Genomic DNA, 19,642 nt, shown 5'->3' with positions numbered 1-19,642 from the left:
ATGTATGATACTTTTGAAAAATAAAATAGAAAATAAGTTTGTATATTTAGATAAAAAATTGAAAATTAACTAAATTAAAAAAATTGTGGCTAATATGTGTCCATGTATATATTCTCAGAATGTTCTTTACATTATGTAGGATGGTTTTATGTAAAAAACAATACATTTACAAAAAAATGACTTTTATTCACAAAGTGAGTCATGCATTATTTGCTTTCAGTACTGACCTAATACCAGTACAGACATGACTGCATTACAGTATTACAGTCTGACACATATAGCTAGAAGTGAATAGCTTAGCTAGAAGTGCGAGCCTTAATATGCCGCACTTCAGTAGGATATATTAACACACACACTTTTCACGCTTAAGCTTACGTTCACTCGCTATAATCATGTGCTACATTTCATTAAAGGGAAAAATTCTCTCCCTCTCTAATCTCTTTATAAACAGCTATAATCTCATGGGTTTGTAATGCCATTACCAAGCTTTAATGGGTGTGTACGGTTAGATCAGCGCGTTTGCTCGCACTTCAGAAAAAAGTTGCCCGCGTAATGCCGCACAGCCGCTAACAAATGATGTCATTAATAGAGCGATCATAATTGCATTGTGGATGATTAGCCATGCTCTACCCGGCTGTGGTTGAAACGTGACTGCGAGGCTAATTTTATATATTATGTTTGTTTGGAAAATGCTCTTTAATTGACCATAATCAATAGGTTTAATAATAAAAGATGCAACTTAGTGCAGTTGTTTGAAGTTGTAAACTGTGTTCGGTGGTGATACCTGTTTGTGATCTTTAGGTCCGTCATGACTGACCTGTATCATCTGAGCCAGGCAGATGGTGCTGGAGACTGGAGAGAAAAAGAGGCGAAGGAGCTCTCTGACCTGGTGCAGAACAGAATCACGTACTTACAGGTAAATCAAACACACACTTCTCATTGTCATCTGTTGATTTTAAATTAAGGTGGTTGTAGGTACGTATACATTTATGCATTTGGAAGATGCTTTTATTCAAACAACTTACAGTATAACTTTTTTATCAGTATATGGGTGATGCTCGCGAAATTAGACTTATGAGGTGTTATGAAATATTTTGATAAAAAAAAGTAAATGCAAAGAGAATCAAAATGAGAAGCATACAGTAACAAACATCTCTACATGTATTATTTTGCACATGATTTTAATAGACATCATACAAACCAATTTTGTTGTTTTTCCACACTTAAGGGGAACATTTTCATTACCGCAACGTGTCCATGACTGGATTTGGGTTCGTTGACATGGAAATATTTATAATAAAAAAATCTAAACAATAAAAAGCTTCAGTGCATGTTATACTATAAACATTTACAGTAAAGAAACATGTGGTATTTGGTGATCATTGGTAAATATAGAGACAATAATAAGGAATATAAATGTGTCCAACACCAATTTTCTCATCATCCGCAACAATTTCCAATCATTGTTTAAGCCCTCAAGGAACTAACTTTTTCAAAAAAAAAAAAAAAAAAATTTGGAAGGGACATAATTGGCTGTGACACTCAAGATAAAAGTTGAAATTTTGTTTGTCATAGTACCTAGACAGCTTTTTAGTTCTCATTTACGAAACATGAGTTTATAAATGCATATATCTAATGTAATATCATGTTGCGGTAATGATCATTTTTGATAATGATAATCTAAAAAAAATGATATAATCCTATAGGAAATTTTTTGAAATCCTCTAAAAATAATGATTATAGTACATTCAGACAAAATATATGTGCAAAAAAATTGGCTTCAAGGGCTTTTTAAAAATTCTGATGCTGGACACCTTCGAAATCTGGATTCCGTGAGAATCACCCATATGTGTTCCCTGGAAATTGAACCCATGATTTTTGCATTTTTATCACACACCTCTACTAATTAAGCACCTCACATTGACCACATTTGTGAGACATTGTTGGTCCCCTGAATATGTTATGTATGGGTTGCTGGAGTATCTACCATACTTTTTAAGTAGCTAAACCACCAAGTTAAACAGATTAAGCAAAAGAATGCCGGTTAACCAGATTTTTCCTTATGGGTTTGTTGGTCCACCAGCTACACCGGTCCCAAACCAGCATTAATCCACATAAGCCAGCCTGGCAAATCATGGAAATTCTGGTCAAAGCTTGTGTTTCAATCCATACTACAGTACAACCATTGTTGTAGCCTATATTTTATAGAGCATTTTCACTGTGAATTGTGTTTTCCATCTGTTGTTCAATAAACACAACAGTACTTTACTCAATAATAGAGTATTGTACCTCCAAACAAAGATTTAACAAAGTATCAAAAACTATATACAGAGTCCAAATATAGCAACGTTTTGTTGAAAAATCATATTAGTTGACGTCTAATCTTTATATGGCTGAAAGTGTTTTCTCTCACTGTCTAGGTACAGCACTGGTTCCATCTTTCACAGCCTCATTTACATGTGTATGGCATCTATTTTGACTAAAGCCTATAGCGGAACAGTTGCACTTACTGTAAACACACCTCCTGCTTTCCTCTCTAAAGGCTGTATATCAGGATATAGGTGGTGATTATATTGCAGTTGGTCACGGAAGCATATTGTCTACCTTTTACTGTATATTGTTTTTCTGCACTGAAGCACACAGTTTTAACCAGCAGATCTGAGCTAGATTGTGTGTTTAACACCGCAATCCACGTGGCTCCCGTGGTAAGACTTTAAACTGCTATCAAGCTATGACTGGAATGTCGGAGGCATTTTGTGGGCCAGATAATAGATGGTTTTACCTGACGATCTTCACTTTTGTGACAGATTTAATCTTACGTTTAGTAAAGAATGTTAAAGGGATAGTTTACCCAAATATGAAAATTTTGTCATTACTTGCACGCCCTCATGCTGTTCTAAACCTGTATGAGTTTCTTTATTTTGTTGAACACAAAATAAGGTATTTTGATTAGTGATAGGACAATATATTGCAGAGGCTAATAAATCTTTTCAATCGGCCAGTAAATTTCTCTATTACTTAAAGGATTAGTCCATTTTCTTAAAAAAAATTCAGATAATTTAATCACCACCATGTCATCCAAAATGTTGATGTCTTTCTTTGTTCAGTCGAGAAGAAATTATGTTTTTTGAGGAAAGCATTCCAGGATTTTTTACATTTTAATGGACACCAACACAAAACAGTTTTAATGCAGTTTAAAATTGCAGTTTCAAAGGACTCTAAACGTTCCCAAACGAGGCATAAGGGTCTTATCTAGCGAAACGATTGGCCTTTTTTTGGCAAGAAAAATAAAAAATATGCACTTTTAAACCACAACTTCTCGTCTTCCTCCGGTCATGTGATGTGCCAGCGCGACCCCACGTAATACGTCATCACGTCAAAAGGTCACGAATGACGAATGCGTTACTACGCCCCAGTGTTTACGAGTGTGTATGTCGAATGATACTAATAAATGTCTTTGTGTCAGTTTATTGTTTAATAATAAACTACTCTTAAAGGAATCTGTTGTTATTGATTCTTTGCTGAAGTTTACCGGAAGTTACGTTTGGTCCACGATAGCTGTTTGTTTATGTTGTTACTGCTGAAACCGTCTATAAGAGAAAAGCGCCAGACATGCAGCCATTTTGACGCTTTTTGCGTACCATCTGAAACTCCTTTAACTCTTAGTTAAAAGATATCTCGTCAATCAAGAGAAAACGCTTCCCTGCCAATGACGAGTATTTCCGTTTTCCGCAATACCGCTATTATCCACCAGGTGGATCCACCTTCCGCAACTTTTTAATCCCGGAAGTACTGCCCTATGGCAAGCTGCTGCATGTCCGTGTCTGTTTTAAAAATCACTCTGAATGGGATCTCTATAAAAAGTCAGTAACAAAAATGGAATTATCTCTGCTTTTTGCTCAAAATGTGGTGTTTTTGCAGAAACCTACCCATATTCAAAAGCTGATTACAAAAGAACTACTGAAGGTAGTGATGGGAGAAATGAAGCTTTTCGAAGCTTCGAATCAATTGAACCAATTGCTTCGAAAATTGATTCAGTTTTTCGAAGCAGTTCGAAACACCACACACGCTGGCGACCCCTGCTGGTCAAAATAGTGTAAAAGTAGATATGTCCAAACATTTTAATTTTTTTTTTAACAAAATAATAGCAAGATTTGTATTAAAATATGTTAAAAAAATATTTAGCTTAATTAAGACATAGTTAAAAGTCCATTATGTGTTTTTAGTTTTATTTAGGGCAAACAAATCATTAAAACGAACTACCCTTTTATATGCACATTTTTGTCATTAAATCTGTCTATACACAAAAAGTAAGCAAAATTGCAGTGTTATTAGTCAGAAGGATAAATGTTTTATGAACTTTCATAATAAAACTGACTCGAGTTCACCTAAACATATTAGACACTGGTCATGTGATCAACTCCCCCTAGTGGTGAACCATTGGATTTTCGAAACGTTTCGAAACAGTTATGACGTAATGAAGCCTCGTTTGCTAAAATCACGTGACTTGGCCCAGTTTGAAACAAGCTCCGAACCACTGATTCGAAACAAAAGATTCGTAAATGTTTCGAAGCCTCATGAAGCAGTGCTTCGAAAAAGACCATCACTAACTGAAGGTAGGATGAAACGTTTTTTTTTTTTTTTTTTTTGAAAGCAGAGCGTCTGTTATTTCATTTGGTATATTGTATGTTTATATATTTAAAGAAGAACATTTTCTAGAAAGCATTCAACTTTGAGAAAATCATGAAAAATGCTGGCGCTGGCTGGCAACTTTTTAAAAAAACGCTGGCGGCGAAAGAGTTAAGATGCATCATGACGATAAATAAACAGTACCCACACTTTTAACATAAATAAACAAAACCACACTTTTGATGTCATTATGTTAATTATCGTCAACTAAAACAATTATTTATCGATAAAATGTAAAGTTTTAGTCAGATTTAAAAATGTAATAAACATATTAATATATTTAATATCTAGTAAGGCCTTGACAAAGAGTGAAATCAATAATTGAAATCAAACTTTGATGCTCCTTATCTCATAATTAGATTCACATTTTAGTTTTTCACAGACAGGGTCACAATTTTTGACAAAACTCAACTGTGTAAAAATGTTAACAGTAAGCACACATGAGCCGACAGTGTTTGGTTTGAGTGATCCTTTTACTGATATCTTTCCATGTCTCTCTCCCCAATAGTCAGTCTTACTCTCTCCATCTAGTAAAGGTTGTAAATGTCTGTTACTAATTTAACTTCAGTTAATAGCTTTGTGTCAGTTCTGTTTCATTTTGAATGCTCTCTATCAGAGAAAGTGAGAGAGAGCAATAATGAGTGCAGAAGTGTGATTAAAATGATGGAGTGTTTTTTACTGTTTAAGTGAGAGAGAGAGACAGGTTAATAACCAAGACGCCTGTCTGTGTGTCTCTTATGAGGAATGACAGTCGTGTCTGTCTCACTACACCACTGTCATACATCTTTTATCTACAGTACAACTCCCCTACTCTCTCGCTCTTTCTGTTCCAGTCATTCTCCTTTAAATCCCTATTGTCTCTTGCCCTTTTCTATTTTCCACCCTGTTTGTTTTATCTCCTTTTATCCAGACTAGATCATTCAGACATTGTCTTCTACCATCAGGACCACATTTATCATTTCCTCTAGCACATACTAAAAATATTCTCCTGTAGGAACATATCTCAAGGCGTTTCAGAGACCTGAACCAGTCATCAGGGATTAAACGTTTCAAACGTGTCTTGGAAAACTTAGAATTTGGGAATGTGGTTTTCCAGTCAAGGAACGTTCAGTTAAATGATAAACAGTTGAAAATGGGTCAGTGACAAAAACGGTTTTGCAAGATATGAGATTTTTTTTTTTTACTTGTTTGAAAAGCAAGCATCAGGTTTATTTCAATGCACAGTGTATTTATGTTAATTTTATGTGATAAAAAATTACATTTGCATAATTTTTATGAAAGTTAAGACTGAATGGACCTGAAAATGTCAAATGGTGTAACCGCCAATTGTGCCAAAGAATGAGAAATATTAAATATTTTGTCCACCTTGATGGCATGTAGGCGTAATTATAAAAACAGTCGTTTCTAAATGTAAATTTTAATGCGTTTTTGTAATATTTGTCCTGATATATGCTAAAAAAAGCTCTATTTTCTAAATAATCTTTGACAAAAGATGTAAAAATGTATGTAAAAAAATCATATTACACTAAACTAGATGATTTTATTTTATTCCATGTTTTTTAAATATATTTTAATTTGATAAAATACTAGTTACACCAATTGACATTTTTGCAATTATCCCCCAAATATTCTTTCATAATGAAATAAAACCAGCAATTTTAGACTTGGTCCTCAAAAAAGAGAACGTATGCAATTTTATTTTTAAATTTTAACCCTTTTACATTTTATTTATCCACACGGACACTAGGGCTGTCGCGGTAACCGCAATCCTGTATTACCGCACTGCTGAGAAGCTTAACCGCATGGATGACAAGTAACCGCAACAACCGCGATTTTCACGTTAAATTCATATATAGCTATGCCCTTCTTGTTTTTTACATCATACATGTTAAATAAAGGCCAAATAGATTGTCAAGAGTTAAGAGAGTAACTTGTTTTTCGTAAAAACACTTGACTATTACCTGGACATTTAGATATGAAAGTTTTTTATCACCAGTATCTGCGTGAAACATTATAAACCTTGATGATCATCTGCTGACTCGATTGTTTCTGCAGGTCCTGTTTTACAGAGAGTCCGCTTAATTAACGGCTTTTCGTTCGGTCCGCGTGAGCTAAACTTTTTTGTTCTGTAATTTGTTTTCGCATAAGCTATATTTCGACATATTTTCGACCAAATAACACTCGGGATATAATGTAAGTTGTTATAGATAGCATTTAAGCTTGATCTGAAATGAATACAAATCAGTCTGACTAAAAATTATCTATTCAGATGAATTTAGCCAAATGATTTATTCGTTTTCATACTTAATAGATACACATTAATTTATCTGCTAATATACTATTGAAAATGCCATAAATAAATATTCATTGTCTTCTGTATTGCATTCGTTTTGTACATTTACAGGTACGGTCTAATTTTAATTTATTTTTAAGACACTGCTGTGTTCTGTATTTATGCTCTTATGCTCTCTTTCGTAAATTTGCACTTCTTGTTAAGAAATTGATGTTTTTTCATAAAATATATTTATATAATAGTATAGCTTGTTAATCTTTTTCTCGTAAGGGAAATGATATGTAGCCTACCTGCTTCTACATCAGTGCACCTCGTTGTTCTGGATTTAAACCGCATAGCGCGCTAGTGAGCCACGCAAAATCACCGCAAGGGAAATTCCTTTAGCGCGACAGCCTTAACGGACACAAAATTATTAACGTCTTTGACCCAAATGCAAAAATAAGTTATGTGTCAACATAATTTTATTTGCGCTGCGGTTGTACAATTTAAGCCTGGTGGTGACCCAGCATAGTCATGCTGATAACCACGATTGCACACGCTCTTGGGTGTTATTGCTTAAATAGTATAGTTGTTAGTCACGTGAAATGTCGTGGAAATAATGGCTTGAAAAGGTCGAGATCCCTGAACCATGTTCTCCACCCTGTTTTGTGTTTCTTCATGTTTTTTCTTGCTGGCTGCCTTTTAAAGCCTTATAATACAAATTTCTTGAACTGCTGAAGGTACAGAAAAAACACTGAACTGTTTGAGTTTGCCAAATGCAAATTTATATTGTTGCGCTGTGACATCTGACAGATCAAGAAAACTAAATCTCTCTCTCTCTCTCTCTCTCTCTCTCTCTCTCTCTCTCTCTCTCTCTCTCTCTCTCTCTCTCTCTCTCTCTCTCTCTCTCTCTCTCTCTCTCTCTCTCTCTCTCTCTTTCTCTCTTTCTCTTTCTTTGCTTGTCTAATCCACAGAACCCTCAGGACTGCAGTAAGGCGCGTAAGCTGGTGTGTAACATCAATAAAGGTTGTGGTTACGGTTGCCAGCTTCATCATGTGGTCTACTGCTTCATGATCGCCTATGGCACGCAGCGGACACTCATACTAGAGTCACAGAACTGGCGTTACGCCACCGGCGGATGGGAAACGGTTTTCAAACCCGTGAGTGAGACCTGTACAGACCGAACTGGTGCATCAACTGGACACTGGTCTGGTAAGTAGCATGCATCTACATGCTATTTAAGTCCTTTTTAAGATCTAGATTATGTTTATATAACCTTTATATCTTTAATATTGACTGTGTAAGGGCATGTCAATGTTTGAATGTATAGGAAGCACAGTGGTGGTGACTTCTTTGATGCTCCTAATCTCACAATTAGATTGAGACTTTACATGAATTTCACAGATAGGGTCACATTTGAGATATTTAAAGAAAAAGAAAAACATAATTTTGATCTCAAATGGACTCTTTTATATGCACTGTGTTACTGAAACTCATAGGGTTTGCCACTGGCTACGGCAAGAACCTGGGTTCCGATGTAGTCATACAAATATATAGCTTAAAGCGTATGCCAGATGCATTCATGTATGTACCAGACGTCTGTTTGAGTCACAGGCTGTTGAATCAGGCTAATAGACTGAATCCAGCGTTCAGGGGGATCTCTCCACAGCTGGTGTGAGCCTGCTGTGCCTCTTAAAAGTAAAGCCGGGGGGAAGGAGACACTGCCTTTAAAACATGAAAGAAATGACCTCAAAACAAAGCAGCACTTTTTTCGTCCCTCTTTTTCGTTTATTCTTTATATCCACAGAGGACAGAATCTCTCTTAGTTTCTTGCACTTTTCCCTTCTGAATAAAACTTAGCTTAAACAACCCTAAGCTGGTTTGTTGGTCTTAGCACTGTCCCAGCCAGACTGGTTTTAAGGGGTTTTGGGAAACTGGTCGGCTAAATATTCCCAAGTAGGCACATATAGCATAATCCTCTTAATGTGTCCGGTTCTGACACATACAGGGTCAAAGGTCAGAGAGAGTCCTGCAGAATAATCCAAATATAGACAGAATTCAAATTAGCCAGTGTAAGACGGAGACACTATGCATTAAAAATAATAAAGATTCCTCCTCCCTGGAGTCCCCTCTTCAATTTATTCATCGGGATGCAAGGACAAGATGTAATTTAGATTCTCTTGCTGCTCTAATGAGGATGAGAGAGAGTTATTTTGTTTATCAGTGCAGCGAGGGGCGCTGGCTTGGAAAAACCCCATCTTCATGCAAGCCCTGACAGCAAGGTTATATAAGAACAGCTGGGGAGATACTTGAGCTCCTCTTTATATGAAGAAAATGTGTTCTAACATTCAGTGCTGTAAAATAAATAATTTAAACTGGTCTTATCTGTAACATTTAATCTGTAAAAAGTTGATAAAACATGACTTAATATTACTAATTAATATAATTAGAATAATTAAATTAGAATGAATAATTAATATAATAAAATGTATCTTTTTTTTATTTGCTTATGCAAAATAAAAAAATTATTTTTCTATTTATTTATATATTATCTTTAATTATATATTTAATATTAAAATAATGCAATTCATTATTATTATTATTATATACACTCTTTGAACATGTACATATGAAGAGCTCAGATGCATAACCCTCTAAGTTCATAATTTTTCTTGTAAATTATAATTTTTTAGCATTTAGCAGATTTGAAGCAAAAGTATTTAAAGAAGTATTTTTTTTTTTGACGGAGGTGGCATTTAGCGGCTTTTGCATCCAAGTTCCTCATATAAATGTGTGTGCATGTGTTTGTGTGTTTGTGTGTGGAAATAGCACAAAGTAAAGACATATTTTAAAGATACCAGGTGTTCTGCCCCTTTTCATACGAAGATTTGCTATTTTCAACCCAGCGTTGGGTCAAAAAGGGACGAAACCAGCCCCTTGAGTTGTTTCAACCCCATATGTGGGATGTTTTAACCCATTGTTGGATCAAATATAAACTTTTTCTGGGTAAATTTAACCCCAAAAAATTTGCAAGAATGCACATTAAAGGGGACATTTCACAAGACTTTTTTAACATGTAAAATAAATCTTTGCTGTCCCCAGAGTACGTATGTGAAGTAGGGATGCCTAACGATTAATCGCGATTAATTGTTAGCAGAATAAAAGTTTTTGTTTACATCATATATGTGTGTGAACTGTGTATAATAACTTTGTATAAATAAATGTACACACATGCATGTATATGTTTTAGAAAATGTTTTACATGTGTATATACATTTGTCTATTTATATATAATTTATATTATATATAAATACTTAATATATACTTTTTTTTTTCTTAAAATTATACATGAATGTGTTCATATTAATATATATATACATAATTATTATACACAGTTTACACACATATGTGATGTAAACAAAAACTTTTATTCTGCTAACGATTAATTGCGATTAATTGTTTAGCATCCCTAGTGAAGTTCTAGCTCAAAATACCATATAGATAATTTATTATAGCATGATAAAATTGCCACTTTGTACATGTAAAGTGTGCATTTTATGTGTCCAAATGAGATCCCTGCACTTAATGGCAGTGCCGTGGTTGGATAGTGCAGATTAAGGGGTGGTATTACTATAATAAGATCTCCTTCTGACATCACAAGGGGAGCCAAATTACAATAACCTATTTTTTACATCCTTGCAGAAAATGGTTCACCAAAACTAAGTTACTGGGTTGTTCTTTTTTCACATTTTCTAGGTTGAAATGAAGCACTGGGGACCCAATTATAGCACTTAAACATGCAAAGTCCGATTTTCATGATATGGCCCCTTTAAATATGTACAGCGAAAGCATGTATTTAGCATCTATGGTTTGCACAGAGTATGTTTCTGGCCTAAGGGTGTCTACGTACAGTATTTCCGAAAGGCTGCCCTGTTCTCAGCCCACACACTGTTACGTGCAGGCAGCTCCTCCGTCAGCTTTATCAACTTAATAATTGTAAATTCATCTCATATTAAAAAAGCATTTTAGATTCGGTCCATGATGCAATATTTCATTTCTTCTTTTTGTTCCTGTCTCCATTACTCCTATTGTTGTCTGTTTGTCTATAGGTGAAGCCAACGATCGGGACATTCAGGTCATCGAGTTGCCCATCGTGGACAGCCTCCACCCTCGCCCCCAGTACCTGCCTCTGGCCATCCCGGAGGATCTCGCAGACCGGCTACAGAGGCTTCATGGAGATCCGTCCGTGTGGTGGGTGTCTCAGTTTGTCAAGTACCTGATCCGCCCTCAGGACTGGCTGACGAAAGAAATCGAAGAGACCACCGCCAAGCTGGGGTTCAAGCATCCTATCATAGGGTAAGACTGAAATACTAAACACATATTCACATTAAAACACATTGGATCTATTTTATTGTTTAATTTTGGTGTTGGTTGTTAAAGAGTTACAGACCTTTGGTGTGTAAGTGTGTATTAGTATAATTCCGGCTGACGTCAGAGGTAACCAGGCCAATCACAACGTACAGATTAGCTGGCCAATCAGGGACACAGCGCTTTTAAAATCGATACGTTTTGTAAAAAATCAGTGGGTTTCAGGAAGACTGTGAAATCAAAAATGTAGTGTATGTGGAAAATAATGTGTTTTTTAACCATAAACCATACAAACACATTGTATTATACCAAATACACAAAATAACGTTGTTTTTTTAGCAATGAAATAAGTATCACTGTTACTATTGATTGTGCAAACTAATGATAAAGCATTCAAACCTTAAATATGAATGAGGTGGTTTCCTGGACAGGGCTTATCTTAGTCCTAGACTAAAATGCATGTTGGAGCTGTCTTAATTTAATAAACCCTTGCCTTGACATATTTTGATATATACAGTATCAGTTCCATTGTCTTGTTTCAAGATGCACACCAGTATTGTTTTTTGTAAGATTTGTTTGTAAAAATGACTTAAATGTCCTAATATAACTAAGGCATAGTCCTGGGTTAATCTAAACCCTGTCCAAGAAACTGCCACAATATGTTCAGTATATGCATTTGATAAATATATGACTAATAATATGATTACTAATTAAAGCCACCAATATGGTATATAATTATATAAGAAAAAAGTTTATTATGTCTGCAGGTGTAACTGTGCAGCAGCTTGGTGCATACATATGTAATGCGCACTTACTGGAGTGCCTTTACTGTATAGCTTCCAACATCCAGTCAGAATTAAAAGTCAAAACTATTCCTTTGGTAATGTAAGCTTAAAACGCTAAAAGCTTTTTCCTGAAACTTTTCAGCCCCTTGGTACAGCGTGAGGGTAAAGCATTGACAGGTTTGAATGTGTGTGTGTGTGTGTGTGTGCACGTAGAGAGATCATGTACAGTACATTCTGCAGTATGTCAGTGCATCACGCACTCAAAGGTCCTGCAGGAAAGGCCGGGGGATAGAGAGAAAGGGCTAGAGATACTTTCACTCAAACCACCATTGCTCCAACAATCAATCTCCACTTACATCCACTTTGCTGTCTTCTGGGAGCCCAACCGCTCACAGCCATGTCCCTGTGTCTATCTCTCTCACACACATTCGCCTTTTATTCTGCCCCTCCTTCTGCCCGCACACAGGCACATAATGGTTGGCATTTTCGAAAATTCAGCACCTCAAGTGTAAAACCTTTAAACATCTGTTTATAAAAGTAGAGGAAATTTTATTCTGCCGCTTTGTGTTCTTTTTTGACCTTGAATGCTTTCTCACATGGATGCAGAATCGGTCTGACCCAGGTGTTGCTCTTCTCTCCAGGGTGCATGTGCGGCGGACAGATAAGGTGGGGACGGAGGCAGCCTTCCACCCCATAGAAGAGTACATGGTGCACGTAGAAGACCATTACAAGAGCCTGGCCCAGCGCATGCATGTGGATAAGAAACGCGTTTACCTTGCCACAGACGACCCCTCTCTGCTGCAGGAGGCCAAGACCAAGTGAGTGCAGGGGTTTGCATTGAACGTTTAAAGAACGATGGGTGCTCGACTGATTATTAATGATGTAATCTGTACAGACTATATATCATTTGGATATAAAAAAAACTCTGCACGTCTAGATAAAGGAGGTTGCACAGGTTAAGGTTGAAGGCTTATCGCAAATTCGTGCACTGCTTTTTTGCTATCTAGGAAACAAATCATTTTGTAATAAAATGTCTACATGTTATTTTATCATCATACTCAACGTGCTTCCCAAAAGCACATGCATCCATCATTAAAGAAATCCAAATGACTCCATTTGGTTAGTATGTCCTCTAAAGAGAAATGATATAGTATATTTCATTATAATATTTTTAGATTATTTAGCGATCGATACATCACATATCTCTTAACATATACAGATCAGCGAGATTAGTTCAAATATGGATAAAACAAGACTGAGCACTCCTATTACTAGAATAGGCGGCAATAAAATGCTCAATTAGGTCGTTCTGGTGACGGAAGTCCCGCCTTTCTGTTTAAAGCAACCAATCATCAATCGAAAAAGACTAATCATACTTTGTGGGCGGGGCTCTGTACATAGTCACATGAGGCGCTTGCCAAGCTGTGCGCATGCAAAGTAGCCGAAACAAACTCGAAAAAATGTGTTTTAAGTGCAATTTGAGCTTAGCAAAACAAAAGTTATGGTACAGTTGTTGTCAGATTTCAGTCCCTCCAGAAAAACGTGATTATGAGATCGCATGAATCATTGCATGATCAGCCAAAATCTGCATATTTATGCAGGGGCTGCATTTTTTCAATACGCCACACTTTCGCCGCATAAATTGCAGAATTCTGCTCGCAAAATAAGCAGGCTTGCATGATTTCATAATCCCCGCATTTTTGTAGCAAAAAGTCATATATATCTTCGCAGAAAGTTGAAAAATTTAGCATTTACTTCACACAAATGTAGCCATGTCCCCTGCTGTCATGGGAACGTTATGAAGTGACGTGATTATGTGACGCTGCAAATTGTTTTTGCAAGTTCTCGCAGTTTTTACAAGTTCCCGCAATTTTGGCAAGTTCCCGTAATTTCATAGCATAAAATTGATTAAATATCCCACATATTCCATCGCATTTTTTTAAGAAAACGTGCCGCAAGATCAAGGATTTTTGCCTGCAACAATTACAAAAAAACTGTAAGGACTGAGATTTAGTTGGTCAGAAATAAGATGTTTAATTGTGATTTTAGCACGTCGTTTTAGAGAAATCAGTCTTTTCGCATTCAAGTAGATAAGACTTTAGCCTTACATGATTGAAATAACTGCATGGAGGTGTTGCAAACATGGTGCTTAGTTTTGCGACTTCCCTAAAGTGATTGGGTTGTGGCTAGAAGGGATACAGCATAGGCCAAAATCTCATGAAATCTCGCCGGAGCGCTGTTTTTATCCTAATCCTACCCCCAAACCTAACCCTAAACCTAACATTTCATAGGATTTAGGCCGTAGCTGTATCCCATCTAGCCAAAACCAAGAAACTTTGGTCTGACTTTAGCATGTTGCCAGGCTAACGAATTCAAAATATGTGTTCGGAGTATGGTGTGTTGCTAATCATTTCAAATTATGTGTTTGTTGCGTCATGTGAACCATGTATATCATGCATGTTGTCAAAATACATGCCTGCTGCACACACGTGTAAAGGATTTAATATGAAAAAGATGTTCACTTTTTACAAAAGACACTAATTTAAAGGCGGGGTGCATGATCTCTGAAAGCCAATGTTGACATTTGAAATCACCTTAACAAACACGTCCCTACACCAATAGAATCTGGACCTTCTTTTGATAGACCCTTACTGCTGATTGTCTACAAGTGTGTTTTGGTACTGGGCCCGACTTTTTTTTTCAAAATCGTGCACCCCACCTTTAACACTAAACTCTGATTAAGCGAGTATCTGGCAAACGCGAGCGTTTCTTTTCTCATAATCCCCTTTGAAGCGTCTGCAGCAGGCTTGTATTTTAACAAGACGCATGATGAACATGGTTCCTTCACATGACGCGCCAAACACATATTTTGATATGATGAACCACACATGATGGGCTAAATACATGTTGTTACGAGCTTCCCATTGTGCACCCTTGGAAAATAAGTAATTGGCCGCCACTGCATACTGTAGATCATTTTATTAAAACTTTCAATAATCTTCAAAGCCGCATTAAAAAAAACAATATATATATATATATATATGAATGACTTTGTCCAAGATAAGGAAAGGTGGTTTTGTATTCTGTGATTGCTTAGTTCACAAAGGAAACATGCAATACTGCTTTGTAATTTGGCAAAAACAAGGTGTTTTTAAGACCGAATCAATTTCCTACCTGCCGTCTAAAACTGCTTTCACATCAGGAGAGTTCCTATGATGCCTAAAATTGTCTGTAGGCATCTCAGTGGGGTTGGAACAGAGCCAAATGTGTGAAGTCTTTTAACACATATTTGTTTTGGTTTGTGTGCACGCAGGTATCCTGATTATGAGTTTATAAGTGATAATTCAATTTCATGGTCGGCCGGTCTACACAACCGCTACACGGAAAATTCACTGCGAGGAGTAATTCTGGATATCCACTTCCTGTCTAGAACCAACTTCCTGGTGTGCACCTTTTCCTCACAGGTACAGTTTGACCTACTTCTTCTGATGGTTTTTGTTCTGTTTGTCTCTGGGTGTCCTACTGTACGTGGACATTTTGTCCTTACAGAGCTCTGTGATCATTGTGGGTTTCCCTGCATGTACTTCCCAACCCCCCAGTTCATTCCTGTTGAGTTCAGAGTTGACTGTTCCATATCCTCGCTCTTTGTGGCTGTGCTTTAAAATTTAGGGTCATTTTTCTCCACCAGCTTTAGCTTTTTTAAATACATGTAAGCTAAATGCCGAGTTAATTTTACATTTGGTATGAACCATCAGTTCATACCAAATGTGGTCTGGCAATGAAAGGCAAACTTTGACCATCGTCTGAAAGTCTGGTTTTACACCAAACCAATAAAAACTTAAAGGAATGAAGCCAATAAGATTAAAAGCCTTATTCAGTCCGCCGCCATGATGATTTCAAATTTAAGTTGTGAGTGATGAACGTCCAGAGCGTGCTCTTTAATCCTGTTGTTTTGTATCGGGATACTGGTCATTTAGCCATCAAAATGTAGAAAATACATCATTTTACAAATTATCACGGGACAAAGAACCTTAGAAAACGTGGATTGTTAAAATTAGACCTATGACATGTGACCTAATTTGAGATGAGAATAGCACATTGTGTATATAATATCTGTTTTGGATATTAGCCTAGTCTACTGAAAAATCCAGATAAGACCAGCATAAGCTGAAAGACCAGCTGACCCACCAGCTTGACCAAGCTGGGAGGACCAGCTTAGATCAGCTACTGCTACCTTAAACCAGCTAAAACCTGCTACCAGCTTATGCTGGTCTTTGCTGGGTTTTTCAGTAGGGCTGTTGGCTAATCGCTAATTTCTCATGTTGTAAGCATGTTTACTTTATTTTTTTGTACACTTTGCACTGCTCTTATCTCAATATAAGGCCATATGTCCTTTCTCATTTTAACAATCCATAATTTCTCAGGTTCTTTGTCCTGTGGAAATTTGTAAAATGATGTGTTTTCTGGGTTTTGTTGGCAGAATGACCAGACAATAAGTTTAGGGGCGATTCACATTTCGCGTGTTTTGCGCGCTCAATTTCGTTATTTCATAATGGAAGTGACGCGCACGCGGTGCGACACGCTCGTTTTTTCCAGGCGCGTTCGCACCGCATCGAGTTGAAAACATCTCAACTTTAAAGAATGCCGCCAGCGCACCGCAGGTCATGTGACAACAACCAACCGACGGTCACGTTTTCCGCGCTGATGACCAGACAATAAGTTTAGGGGCGATTCACATTTCGCGTCTTTTGCGCGCTCAATTTCGTTATTTCATAATGGAAGTGACGCGCACGCGGTGCGACACGCTCGTTTTTTCCAGGCGCGTTCGCACCGCATCGAGTTAAAAACATCTCAACTTTTCAGAATGCCGCAAGCGCACCGCAGGTCATGTGACAAGAACCAACCGACGGTCGCGTTTTCCGCGCTGATGACCAGACAATAAGTTTAGGGGCGATTCACATTTCGCGTCTTTTGCGTGCTCAATTTCGTTATTTCATAATGGAAGTGACGCGCACGTGGTGCGACACGCTCGTTTTTTCCAGGCGCGTTCACAGCGCATCGAGTTAAAAACATCTCAACTTTAAAGAATGCCGCAAGCGCACCACAGGTCATGTGACAAGAACCAACCGACGGTCGCGTTTTCCGCGCATTTTTAAACGCGAAATGTAAACCGCCCCTTAAAGCACACGCTCTGGATGTCCATCCCTCACAGCCTCGGTTTGAAATCAAAATGGCGGCAGGCTGAGTAATGCGTATTGCTTTTGCATCCGGTATGTAGTATGCATCAGACAGTGAACAGCCTGTGGGTACTTTGTTCAAACAGTCCTTAATCTTCCCCTCAGTCTTTTATGAGGAGCACTTATCTTTGTAAAGTACGTTTGTCTTTGTCAAGTACACCTACATGTCCTCTCATCTCCACTTTCAACAGAAAAGGTCCCGCTTTGAACGCGCATCTATGTTTTTGTTATCTGTGCAGGTGTGTCGAGTGGCCTATGAGATCATGCAAACTCTCCACCCGGATGCCTCTTCCTACTTCTACTCCCTCGATGACATCTACTACTTCGGCGGCCAGAACGCCCACAACCAGATCGCCATCTACCCCCACCAGGCGCGCAACAACGAAGACATCCCGCTGGAGCCTGGAGATGTGATCGGGGTAGCGGGCAACCATTGGGACGGCTATTCCAAGGGCATAAACCGCAAAACGGGCCGCACCGGCCTTTACCCCTCTTATAAAGTCAAAGAGAAAATCGAGTTAGTGAAGTATCCCACGTACCCAGAAGCGGACAAACAGCTGAAGAAACAATAGATGAGATGGTATAAATACTTGCATACTGAAATAAGAAAACCCTGGACCACACGGACATAAATGCACTTTGTGTGAATGTGTATGAATGTGTTTGTGTGTGTATGTATGTGTGTGTGTATTGTCTAGGGCTTGTTTACAGGGTTTCGGAGACGTTTCTAACCCTGGTGCTTGGACCACGAGTCCCTTTGAATTGAAATCTAGAGTTGTGGAAGACAACAGGAACTTGAAAAAACAAAGTGGATGAACTTTAAAACAATGGAAGGCACTGTACTGTAGGTACTTTCTAATTAATCTCCGGGAAATGAAGGGAACGGATACATTTATTTAAGAACATGATTGGAAGTGACTCTGCAACCCCGAACTGAACACGAAAATAGGAATTATTAACCCGGTTACTCTTTCCTCTTATGCTCTTATACCTCCTCGTGCACAATGATGGCATTCTGTACTTGGCCACACTCCACCTGTTTCTCTCCGATCTTCACGCCATCACTATGCCAACTGATGCTATACTGTTCTTCACACCCATGAGCTATTAATTTCCACTGCCATATTGTGCTTTTAAATGTGACTTATTGCTGTTTTCATTTTAATTGTAAGGCTTATCATGTGTTCGTGTGTATGTGCGAGGTGGAAAAAGGTGCCTACAAGGGCGGACGACTGACTTTTACGGAATGCTGTTTAGGAATTCCAAGAGATTTGACTCTGGAGCCTTACGGATCAACCTTTCCACGCAGATTTACACTCCACCGCCTTTCCCACAAGGTGTCTTATCCACACGCACCCCTCCATCATGTTTTTAAAGAGATCATTTTATGTTGTCGCGTTTTAAAATATAAAACAGATAAGATAAGAAAAAATGACATATGAAGATGATGATACTAATATTATTAATGATGATGATGATATGAGAAAGAGTAAATATGGTAACAATGACACTTGATGTCATAAATTTGAATGAAACATGAAGGAATTGTTCATTGTTTTATGTTTGCGGGCATTGTCTTTGGTAAGCAGATCAAATAAACTTGATCGGCTACTACTGTAAGTTTCTCCCTGTGTTTTTAAATACTGCGTGTTTATCTAGCTATATACCTAGAAGTTTGCTTAATCTGACATAAATTTGGGATATTTAAAATGCTTAAAGGAATATTTCTCTTTCATAAAAAACAAATCCAGATAATTTACTCACCCCCGATGTCATCCATGATGTTTATTAGGGCTTTTCCCCTAATGCTGCGTTTACACCAACCGCGTTTCAAATGTCAAAAATTGCATCTACCGCGCCTAGTTTGCCGCTTGAACAGTTTGAATGCATTTGCGCATGTAGAGCGAAGTAGACGCGCAGAAAAAGCAAGCATTTGACGCCCGTCATAGACAAAATCCGCTTCTTGTGGAAGGGGCAAGTCCTATGCGATTGTCTGTTTGCAAGATGAATGATGTTGATTGTGCATTTATCGAGAGAGTTACCGGTTTGTATTTGGTAACCTTACTATAGGGGGAAAATAAATGGCGCGGGTCGATAAACATCACGTGACTTAAAAGTAAAATGTGTATTACAACTTACCAGGTTGCCCAATGTCCTCACTGACACTCTTCCAAGCAAGGTCCTTTTTATTCCTGTCTTCTCTATAGAAATAAGAACTTGTGTCGTATAGCTCCAGGTGACTGCTTACGGACAATATCAAGTGTTCCTTCAGGTTGAATGAGTGACTCCGG

At 37.6% G+C, this 19,642-nt stretch overlaps 1 protein-coding gene across 4 annotated transcripts in view; it reads left to right on the top strand.

The window, feature by feature from the left end:
* Positions 1-18,971, top strand: part of fut8a (fucosyltransferase 8a (alpha (1,6) fucosyltransferase)) — a 108,887-nt gene extending 89,916 nt beyond the window's left edge. For all 4 annotated transcript variants that reach the window (XM_065288443.2, XM_065288444.1, XM_065288446.2 and 1 more), the window contains 6 exons: positions 802-916; positions 7,936-8,173; positions 11,071-11,317; positions 12,756-12,932; positions 15,428-15,578; positions 17,591-18,971. In XM_065288443.2, the coding sequence (XP_065144515.1) occupies positions 802-916; positions 7,936-8,173; positions 11,071-11,317; positions 12,756-12,932; positions 15,428-15,578; positions 17,591-17,923 (1,261 nt within the window). In that variant the 3' untranslated portion in view covers positions 17,924-18,971. The remainder of the gene's footprint in view (positions 1-801; positions 917-7,935; positions 8,174-11,070; positions 11,318-12,755; positions 12,933-15,427; positions 15,579-17,590) is intronic.
* Positions 18,972-19,642: the final 671 nt, after the last annotated feature.

Source organism: Paramisgurnus dabryanus, chromosome 17 (genome assembly GCF_030506205.2).
Source record: "Paramisgurnus dabryanus chromosome 17, PD_genome_1.1, whole genome shotgun sequence".
Lineage (NCBI taxonomy): Eukaryota > Metazoa > Chordata > Actinopteri > Cypriniformes > Cobitidae > Paramisgurnus > Paramisgurnus dabryanus.
The sequence above is the reverse complement of the archived record's forward strand: the minus strand, read 5'-3'. Positions and strand labels throughout refer to the sequence as shown.